This window comes from Ostrea edulis, chromosome 2, assembly GCF_947568905.1.
Source record: "Ostrea edulis chromosome 2, xbOstEdul1.1, whole genome shotgun sequence".
NCBI classification, from domain to species: Eukaryota; Metazoa; Mollusca; class Bivalvia; order Ostreida; family Ostreidae; genus Ostrea; species Ostrea edulis.
Genome location: NC_079165.1, coordinates 64,966,586 through 64,978,391, shown reverse-complemented (window position 1 = coordinate 64,978,391; position 11,806 = coordinate 64,966,586). Strand labels below are relative to the sequence as shown.

Sequence of the window (11,806 nt, the reverse complement as noted above, 5' to 3'; positions counted from 1 at the left end):
GCATAAAACAACTCCGTGAAAGACTTTAAATTCCGAAATGTCCCTGATATTTTCATGAATTTGGTGAATAACCCTAACCCACAAATTTCAAGACCATAATAACAACTTTTATGATGTTTCAAAACACAGAAATCATATCCACGAAATTTTGCAACGAAAAATGATCTTGACAGTCCTTCATGTAATTCATAATCCTCATGTTTTTCAATGTTTCACAAATTTCAGAATCAGTTCTCATTCTTTGGCTATTGAAACTGGACGTTACACACAAACACATGTAAATGAGGGAAAATGTACTGTCTGCAAGTCTGACTGTGTAGAAGATGAATTCCATTTTGTATTTGACTGCATAGCATACCAACACTTAAGAGAACCATTCATAGGGTCCATGGGCATTTTGTGCAAGAATTTTATAAACCTGTGTAATAGACAACAATTTATCTGGCTTATGAGCAACGAATGTAACAATATTATTGAAAAAATTGCCAATTACATATATAGCTGTTCATTACTAAGAAAATTTTATTTTTCATCTATCTTTTGAATAATCACTCTTTTATGATTTATGTATATGAACTTTGTAGACTTTGTATGCCCTCTGGGCCGAAGGTTAGAAATAAATTACTTACTTACTTACTGTAAATATAGATAATTCAAACAATTCTACAAAATTCTTGCGGTCCTTGTTAAGGTATGATTAAATTTTTCTGTACAGACTTGGAGTCGAGCCATAAATTATTTGATAAAATAATTATCGTTTTAAGTAGTGTTAATTATTATTCTTCTTATCATTTTTTTTTTTTTATACCTTGGCGGAACATCAATCGTCGACTTGGGCTCTGTAGTATTACTTACTTAGGCCTGTCGTTCCGTGAGGAACATAGGCCATCTACGACAGTCCTCCAACGAACACGATTCTGGGCTGCTTTTGCTGCGTCGTGCCAGGTCACGTCCTGCGCCTTCAATTCTGCCTCCGAGTCACGCCTCCAGGTGTTTCTTGGACGACCCCTCTTTCTCTTACCCTGTGGGTTCCAGGTCAGGGCCTGGCGTGTGGTGCTGGAAGGTGGCTTCCTTAGGGTGTGTCCAATCCAGCCCCACTTCCTACGTCTGATTTGTATGTCTATGGGTTCCTGCCCTGCTCTCTTCCATAGTTCTTCATTTGTGATCTTTTCAGGCCATCGGATGTTGAAGATGCGCCTGAGACAGGTGTTGTAAAATGTCTGGATCTTCTGCAGGGTTGTTCTCCATGTCTCTGCTCCATACAGCAAGACGGACTTAACATTGGAGTTGAGGATCCGCAGTTTGGTAGTAATGCGTATGTTCTTTGAGGCCCATATGTTCTTTAGCATGGTAAACGCTGCTCGTTCCTTTCCGATTCTTGACTTGATGTCGCGGTCTGTGCCACCCTGTCTGTCCATCACACTCCCCAGGTAGATGAAAGACTCAACTTCTTTGATGGGCTCACCACCAACTGTGACTGGTAATTGGACAGTGGTGTTGGTCTTCATCTGTAGTATGGAGCGTAAAATTAACATAAACTCAAATAATATTCAAGAATTCTTTAATCATTTGAAAATATCATCAATGCGCACATAAAATCAATTATTTGCGCATCAATTCAATTATTGCGCGCATTGATTGAATTTTTAAAATACGAACAATGATTGCTTTGATGCGCACATTAATTTAGATAATACTCCCATCAGTTCAATTGATGTGTGCAGTGATGTGTTGGAAGTAGTGATCGCAAAATATTGAATCTGGGGCTCGATATATAACTTATACCATGATTTGATGATCCCTTAATTTAGTTCAATTGAAGATCAATCTAATTAAAATTAGATCCTATGATCCGCTCACGTATATCGTTACACAAGAAGGTGTAGCGATATACGTTCACACGAGCGGATCAAAGGATCTAATTTTAATTAATTAGATTGATTGAAGATATTTTTTAATCATTTACATTGTTGTATACGGAAAATACGCACTTCGATTCTTTTAGAGAGAGCAATTAAAGAAATAATTTATTTCGACAGTCCCCTCTATGGCACGCCAAATTCACAAAAATGAGCTAAACATAGTTTCACAGTTGATAAACTAGGTTTATCGACTGTAAACTATAGTTTACGGACCGTAAACTATAGTTAACGACGTTAATCTATATTTCACATCTGTAAACCGTAGTTAACAGATAATCTATGTTTCACAAGAAAACAATCATTAGCGATTGCAAAACATAGTTTATCTGATAAATACGGTTTCACGATTGTAAACTACGGTTTACAGGTCTAAATGATTATTAACGAATGTAAATGATAGTTTACGGTTTGTAAGATATAGTTTATAGTCATTTAATGCGCCGAGTTCACAAAAATGAGCTAAACATAGTTTCACAGTTGATAAACTAGGTTTATCGACTGTAAACTAGTTTACGGACCGTAAACTATAGTTAACGATTCGTTAACTATAGTTTTCATCCGTAAAACTATATTTAACGGTTGTAAACTATAGTTTACAAATGCTAATCCAAGTTTATCTGTCTTTAAATAAACGTTAACGATAGATTTTGCTGATAAATACAGATTCACATTTGTAAACTATAATTTACATTCGTTAACTATAGTTCACAATTGTTAATCCTAGTTTCACAAATTGTGATACTATATTTATCAGGTAAACTGGCGGCCTGGGGCGTGATCCTCACCATGTTCTGTTGCCGGCTCTCTACAGCGTTGATCACCCCCCCCCCCCCCTCAAAAAAATGTGTTCTGTCCTGCGTATTAGTTTGTCATTAATTAGATAGTCTTATTATATTGGGCATGTTGAGTACTTGTTATTCAATGTCACTATACTTAGCTTACATCTTCTTCAGAATCAAAATTAAGGAAATATTTTAGATATGTTTCTTGTAAGGATTAAAATGTCATATTGCCCATCCAGATTTCAGTCTTATTTTTTGTTTTTAAACAGAATTTAGTCTTCCTATGTATGTGGTACCCCTGCTTTGAAGAACGAGAAAATTTATACGCTCAACCCTTGACAGATTAGAGGGTGATTATCTTAAACACTGATTACGTGGGAATATCAACTAGGTTTAATCTTAATAAGCGTAATCAAAGGGCTCTACAAGGATACCATAATTGACCAGATGCAGATCCCATTATAGTACCGACAATTTAATTTTAATATTTTCATAAAATCAAAGATCCCGTTCATATGAAATAATTAGCAATTAAAAAATGTTAGTACATAAAGTAAGGATCAATAACTGATTTAAATAACAAATTTCATCATTGTTCTTTCTAATGAAACCGTTTTTACGGAAATATCATGATTTTCTACAAAGTTATTTATTGAAAAGTACCATAAGTGCTGTCGTCGCAAGCCAAGCCTATTGACTCCGTTGACACTAGTAGGATAGGTACTAGCGGACTCAGTAACCGTGGCTAGCGACGATGCATACGTGCCTTCACTGATGAAAAAGACAGAAATCATAATAAGTGTGGATAGCTTGTATAGACCTTACATGTGCAAGGGCGGATCCAGAGAGGGGTGGGGTCCAAGAGGTTCGGACCCCCCCCTTTTTTTTTTGCGGACCAAAAAAAAACTTATTCAATTTTAATGAGACTTTGCGTCGAAATGATATGAACGGTTGATATTTGCATGTAATAGCATCATCCAAATTCATGAACACCAGTATATCATTTAATTCCACGATAGATAAGACGAAACACTGATATATATTTACGATATTCTCGTCAGGTACATCATACAAGTATCACTTAAGAATTCTTAAAAAGTATATGTAACATGAAAGTTTTGTTTAAGAAGCAGACAATTTAAAAGTGAAAAAGAAGTGCCAGGAAATGCTAAGAATGCAGGATATTGTACCATTTACCACAGAGCTTCTGGGGGACTAGGCGGCCCCCAGACCCCATGACCTATTGGGAGTAACCTTTAAATCAGCTTTTTCACAATATTTTTCTTTTTCTTTTTCAAATCAGGTCTGAGTATAGCGATAACAATTCAATGACTAGAATTTGGGAAACAAGTAGTGAATTAACAAATCATTTTCATGCATAAACTGTCTCAAGATCTCCCTAAGATGTTATGTACACAAGCAAAAAGGTATAAATGGGTGGGGGTGGAGATTGTGTGAAAAATAGCTTATAGATCAAGTGATAGACCTCGCCCCTTTCACAAATTCCTGGATCCGCCTATGATGTGTATATCAGTATCTCACAAGTATGGACCGCCAACTTAACATAAACTCAAATAATTGAAGATATCTTCAATTATTTGAAGATATCATCAAATCATTTGATGCGCGCAACAATTGAATTAATGATCTCTTCAAATAATTAATGATATCTTCAATTCTGAATTATTTCGCGCATTAATTGAGTTGATGATAGCATCAATTCTTCAGCTAAATTGATGCCCGCTTTAATTGAATTAATGATCTCTTTAAATGAATTAATGATATCAACAATTGAATCGATGCGCGCTACAATTCAATTGAAGAGAACAATAATTGATATAATGCGCGCATTAAATCAATTGATGAGAGCAATAATTCAATTGATGCGCGCATTAATTCATTTGATGAGAACAATAGTTGATTTATAATGCTCGCATTAATTCAATTATTGCTCTCTTAAATTGAATTAATGATATCTTTAATTCATTTGAAGAAAAGCAATAATTCTTTTAGAGAGAGCAACTATATAATTAAAGATATCTTCAATTCAACATATCCACAATTGAATTAATGATATCTTTAATTGAATTATTGCTCTCTTTAAAAGAATTGATGCGCGCATTAATTCCTATACAAAAGCATTGTAAATGATTTAAAGATATCTTCAATTGAATTTAAAGAGATCATCAAATTATTTATACCGGGCTCTAAATTAATTATTGCAAGCAATAGTTCTACTAAATTGATGCTCTCATCAATTGAATTGAAGATAGTAATAATTGAATTAATGCGCGCATTAATTCAATTAAAGAGAGCAATAATTGAATTGATGATATCTTCAAATAAGTGAAGATATCTTCAATTATTTGAGTTTATGTTAATTTGGCGCTACATACTATGGCGGTCATCTCAAAAGCTTACAGAAGGTAGAAACTGACTACTCATAACGACTTGTGAGGGTGATCAATGGGGGAAATAACATATTTTGGATAGATTATTGGTTCTGTATTTAAAAAAAAAAAAAGGGGGGGGGGTATGTACATAAAAGATCCATACAAGCTACCCACACATCATGCAGGTGCCTGTGGTCCCAAGGGGAAGTAAATCACCAGTTACTCAGTTATCTTGCTCCAATCATTATGTGCATGAGGTATTGATGAATGAAACGGGCACCTGCTGTGCAAATCTGGTATTTTTATGGCGATTTAGTTGTCTTTAATTAAAAGGTTTCTTTCAGCCAATTCTTAAAAAGTTGCCTACTTACTACTTAAACTGGTCAATGTTAACTTGGGGGGGGGGGTATTTTTGTTTTATTTTGTTGTTGGTCCTTTTACATTTTCGTTTCTTTTTTGTTTGTTTCTTTTCTATTTCAGATGCAAAATTTGAAAACGATCAACTCCGCTCTAATTGGTTTTCACAGTTATAAAAGTCACGTGACATTTACTCGGAAGTTCCCATAATAAATGGCGGATGATATCAGTAACGAATGAAAATGTTGTTGTTGGAGCCTGTTAAGGTAATTTTCTTGCACTTTTTTTGTCCCAATGAAGCTTACTTATTGATAATTCCTAAACCTAGAAATTTTTGTGATTTTGAATTTCTACACGTTTGAGGAGGAGAAGTTCAAAATTCGTGTAATAACGAAGCTGAGATGTCAAACAATCGATAAATGTAGGTATGGGTATTGTTAAAATGAAGAATGGAAGCTGTAATTTTTCGCAGACCATCAGATAGTTTTTTTTTAGAAGTCATTGTCGGTTTGAAGTGATGTTTAAGTCAGTTACTGAACAATCTGTAATAAGTACAAGCAACTATAAATTAAATAGTTAGCTAGTTCCAGAAATGTGTTTTGTTTGAAGTCCATTCACTAGCCTAAGTGATAGGCCATCTGTCTTTGATAAGCTATTATGACATATGTGTTAATGTAATATATACAGTTGGACCGAGCAAAGCATGAAACGGGTTGGGAACACTTCCCCTATAGCAAGATATTATCGCTAAAATGCAATTATCCCTCTATAGCGTGAGTAAATATACCCTGTACAACCGAGAAAAACACCCGACTGTGGAGTACATCTCTAAGAAGAAAAAGTGCTGAAATGTCTGATACTTCTGCAAATATATTTCTCTAAACAAAAACACTCACGATGTGCATTGGATTTCAGAATCCTTCCCTCTTTTGCAGCAACATTCATATGAAATTTCTTGACTGTGTTCTAAATTTAATAGAGACAGTTCGCGTTATGCTGAGTGTGTGTCGCACTTATTCAACAGTGCACGGGATTTGCCATTATTTTCAATAAAGACACCAAAACACCAGTTTATGGTAATGTTTAATACTTTCTCACTGAAGAGGGATAATCGCCATTTAGCGAGAAGATCTCTCTATAGGAAAAGTGTTCCCAACCTGTGAAATGGTCATTGGCGTTCAGAATTTGAGTAAGAACGGTAAATTGGAATTCACTTTATAATATTTATTTTATTTATGAACTTCCCCTTGCGTTAAATGCCTAATAGCATTTAAATATGAAAGGGGGAATATATATGAGGACAACTACAGGATCCATCTATTTGTTTACCTTGGGGAATATAACACTAGCCAACGTAAACCCTGCATTGTGACGTCACATTTAGCCTCAACTTTTTTCTCTCTTTCAAATCAAACTAAATATAAATAACAACAATACATCTCGTTTGCAATTCAAAAGACATCTAAAACTAAACAAAATTAACTAATAAATTCAAGGTCTTAAAACAGTAAGAGTAGATATATCATATATTTTTATTTAAAGAAGCTCATGAACTCGTTCTTCTGTTTAGTCGTATTACTGTTTTTCTATTCGATGATCGGCTAAAATCTCTAACATTGATAATTATACCATTCATTTCTAACAAACTGAATGTTTGATTAAAAAGTACACATCAGTCTTGTAATTTTGTCATTCAAAATTAAAACACAAATAACTGTAGAAACAACTAATGAACAAAACAAAATGGTGGCGCCCATATGGATCACAAAATTTTCAGTGAACGTATGTAGAGATTTTCTCTATTCATTTGTTGATTTTCTCATTTTTTCTCTGACATACGTGTTACCTTTAGAGCCTTACTTCGCGGACAGACCTTCGCTCGGTATTACTGGTTACTTTTGATGAACAGCTGCAAACTTTAATCACATGGACTTGTCTGTCACATATTATTTTATATACACATGACATACTATTAAAATATACAGTATATATATAACAGCACAATGGAGGACATTCAAAACACCCCAGTCCACATCAGATGTTTGTATTATATCTGCTAGCTATTTACATACCTTTATCCAATATAAATTTATTCTTTAAAGATTTTTCTCCAAAATGATATACAAGCTGATGACTGTAGTATATATTACGGTCATCAAAAAATGGCAACTGACTTCATCAGTAAGAATTTTATAATCACATTTTCAAATTGACTATTCATTTGCATCATTTTACAATAATTATCAAGTATCCAAGTATCCAGTGGAGTAATCTTAATGTTAGTCACAGTATTTTTCTTTAAAGTAAGCTTATTTATCGAAAATGTAGATATATAAGTGACACAAGCTGGTGTCGCCAAATTCCTAATTCAGTATGTCCTCTACTCTGACTCTCCCCCTCACGTAAAAGCAAGGGGTGAAGAGTCAGAAGAATCTCAGATTAATTCCATTATAAATTACAAGTAGATGTTTTCTCAACAACTTTAGAGCTAACCTGTGGGAAAACAGCAACATTTGGTAACATAAGTATGACTACAACCCTGATAATGCCATTCTCTTTGACTATGCTATCTGTGAACAAGGTTTGACACCACTGAGACCATAAATTGTTTATTTTTAGTTTTGATTTCACTTTATGAATAGTCTAAAGAAAACTATACATGTATCCATTTTATGGGAGAAAGGTTCCCTTACCTATTGGATAGCGAAACCATCCAGAGAATTGTGATTGTTAGGATGGATAGATTTGAAAATCCATCCATGAGACAAATCTTTGATTTCTGATATTGGATGGTTTTCCATCATGGACCTGGCAAATTATGAATTCACTTTGTGATTTATATAAGGCCTAAATAAAAGATATGTGTGTTTCCGGTTTCCCAACCCTTCCTCCTTTTTGCTGCTGACCCTAAATAATTTATTGACGATGTATATATAAAAGAAAATGAAAATCTCGAATTTTCAAACTAGATTTTTTTTTTTTGCATTCAAGTTTCTCTGATTTACATTTTAACTACTATTGATCTTCAAAATGTGTGAAAAATATTTGTAATGAATATAGCCTAAGACCTGTATTGAAAGTGTATCAAAAACTAAGATTTCAAATAAAATGGTTTGATACAGTAAAATGTGTTACCTACCTACCCTACATAATTTCTTTGGAAGTGAAATAGGAAACCTTTATATTTTATGTTGGCCTAATCAATGCTTTTTAAATACACAAATATGACTTATCTGTACAATTTGTAGGCTGCTATTTGGGATTCGTTAAATCACTATTCCTATGCTGATGCAATATTCCTGGCAGAGAGACTATTTGCTGAAGGTTTGTTTTCTGGGGTTTTCTATGACTGTTAAAGATTTATTGAAGATCAACTGCTAATTCACAGTTGAATGTAAAAAGAAAGAATAATATCTTCTAGGTCAAAAAGTTTAGGATGTTTTTGTTATAAAGATGCTATAGTGATTGATATAGGATATTAGTTGATAAACATGTGTTTACATGTATTGAATTAAATGTGATAATTCTGTAACATATCATTTTAATTCGTATAATGATTATATTATGACTTAAAAATATGTGTACTCACTAATACTGCAGTTTGGTATATAGTAGTTGAAATTACATCGTATAAGTTTTTGATTATTAGATTGTTTCACATATAAACATGATAAAGCTACATGTAATTACTGCATATTACTTAATATGGAAAGCTTGCAAGTATTTTGCATTTCATGATTTCACACAGCACACTGGTATTCTGTAAGATGTTTTATATTTTTTGGTTCAATTTTGCAGCCGGTAGTTCTTACATGTACTATATTATAGAATTGCACAATAAGGACTATCAACATAAAAAAGCAGTCTAAATGTGAATGTTTTACTGTTGAATTTCCAGTGTCAAACAATGAAGCCCTGTACTTGCTTGCCACATGTTACTACAGAGCTGGACAGCTAATGCAGGCCTATGGTTTGCTCCAGAAACAAGGATGCCCCACCCCTCAGTGTAAATACCTCATGGCACGATGTTGTATGGACATAGGAAAGTAAGTTGAGTTTGTCAGATTGTACACAGGTTTCATTGTAAATGTTTTAAATTTGCCATGTCATTTATAATTTCTTTTCAACAAATTTGATCACTGAGAAAATTTAGTATAAAATACATATTATAGAATTTCTGATGGATGGAACTTGCTTGTGTAACAAATGTGATAATTTGTTTACGTACTGTGAATATTTTCGATAATTGTTCTATTGACACATGTGTACAGTTTAGCACAAACAAATTTCAGGCGATCTGAAGCAGAAGAAGTTTTGTCTGGGAATCTGTTTTCAAAGGCAAAAAATGTAGATGAGATTGAGAACGAATTTGGTAGCATGTCATGCCATGCACTTTCTATTCTTGGTGCTATTTTCAGGTGAGTGTCAGGAAAAACCTTTAAACTTCTGTGGTCAAATGTACAAGGGAAATTATTACTCATGTTTGATGTGTCTCTCCTATGTAAGTGTGAAACATATTAACATTTTATTCTTTTCAGTAAAACTGAGAGAATTTCAAAGGCAGTGGAATGTTACAAGAAATCTCTTAAATTAAACCCACTGTTGTGGTCACCATTTGAAAGGTTGTGTTCACTAGGTAAGTACTCTGATAATCAAATACAGTTGAACTTTAGTATCTCGAACATTAATATCTCGAATACCATGGATATGTCAAAGTGAATTGGAAGTCCCAAATTCATTTTCTTTATGTATTTTAACCCCAATATCTTGAACCCTCATATATCTCAAAGTTTTTATCTACACCATCAAGTTTGAGATAACAAGGTTTGACTGTACAAAAGTTTATATTTGTATATATACTTCTACTCAACAACATTTTGTCATTTGAAATAGATTTTTTGACACAATTTGAATGAATTGATGTCATAATATGTTGAATTCAGATTGTCATATAAATGTACATTTTTCATTGGGTTAACAGGTGACAAATCTGATCCATGCCAAGTCTTTCAAGTTCCTACCCAGAGTCAGTTTACTCCAGTCATGCAGTTGACAGAGGTGCCTAGTTCTATGACAACTTCAACAACAGTGAAAGCCCCCATTCTCAAAGTCTCTGATGTTTTAACTCCTGTGTCAGACAGCTCTCAGGCCTGCACAGAAGTGGATACAAATGTTTTAGAAGTAAGAATATATATTATTACTACAGTAACTTCCTCCAAAGAATCAGATCACATCAAGTTGACAGTCGCAGATCATCAGATCAAATGAGATGCAAAGTGTCTTTTGATCTGATGATCCTCACCTGTCAACGAGACATGATCCAACTCTTTGGATCAAGTTACTGTAATGATGATGAATTTTTTATATACCTCCTTATGTATTTTCAAATCCAAGTTTATAAGATATTTAATGTATTCCAAATGATCAAAAACACAACCACAAAGTGAAATTATTTTTTGTGTACACAATTTGTAACACGGTCGATATTTTCGCAAAAAACATTGCGATGATGCATTGTGACATCATAAGTTTCAGAGAGACATGATATGGATTCAGAAAACCACAGTGTGGTGATCCGGAAAGTTGGATCACACTCTGTGAATTTAACAGTATCAAAACAGATTATTGATGGGTATATAATAAAAGTGTGTGTTGTCTTTCAAATTTTTGCTTGCCTAAATTTCTTGAATATTCAGCCCTTCACACATATTATTCTTCCCAAGCTCTATGCAGAATGTATTAAAAATGATGTTCAATTTTATCTAGACTCCTCAGCCCCAGACACCTACCATTTCCCAGATCTCTGTCACCCCAGAGAACATCCTTGAGGCACCTCCCAATATCTTTGGTTGTCCAAGAACAAAAAAGAAAGTTAAACCCCGTACAGAAAATGTGATGATCAGTGACCAGTGTGTTCAGAAAACTCTGTTCCATAGTCCTCTTACACCGAGGTATGTATCAAAATTATTTCACCAAACACTTAAGTTCACAGAAATGTTTTTGATTTGTAAATAAAATATTACACAAAGAATAAATGTATTAAAAGTACAATGTACATGCGCATGTGTTCAGAAACTGGTAAATGGAGTAAAATTCAGTTGGAAAGATTGACAGCACTGTCATGTTGGATTTTTGTAGTTTTGGCCTTCTTCCCATCACTCCATCAGTGGATCTGCCTCGTGCAGGGTTACCCTTTTTCACCCCCTCCCCTCCCGTGAACTGCCAGACAGACCTCCAAGCCCCTAAAAAGGTAATTTTAAAAACACCAAGTACCATGTGTAGATGTAGAAAAGAAAATGCTTTGATTAAATTTTAAATTTCATTTTTGTTGTTGGAAAAAACCAAAATGCAT

The 11,806-nt window shown here is 33.9% G+C and overlaps 1 protein-coding gene across 1 annotated transcript in view; it reads left to right on the top strand.

Moving 5' to 3' along the window:
- The first annotated feature begins 5,490 nt into the window (after window positions 1-5,490).
- LOC130052308 (cell division cycle protein 27 homolog) overlaps window positions 5,491-11,806 on the top strand; it is a 12,259-nt gene continuing 5,943 nt past the window's right edge. The window contains exons 1-8 of the mRNA XM_056156786.1: window positions 5,491-5,720; window positions 8,703-8,778; window positions 9,353-9,500; window positions 9,747-9,872; window positions 9,993-10,090; window positions 10,436-10,635; window positions 11,221-11,405; window positions 11,593-11,704. Coding sequence (XP_056012761.1) covers window positions 5,691-5,720; window positions 8,703-8,778; window positions 9,353-9,500; window positions 9,747-9,872; window positions 9,993-10,090; window positions 10,436-10,635; window positions 11,221-11,405; window positions 11,593-11,704 — 975 coding nt within the window. The 5' untranslated portion in view covers window positions 5,491-5,690. The remainder of the gene's footprint in view (window positions 5,721-8,702; window positions 8,779-9,352; window positions 9,501-9,746; window positions 9,873-9,992; window positions 10,091-10,435; window positions 10,636-11,220; window positions 11,406-11,592; window positions 11,705-11,806) is intronic.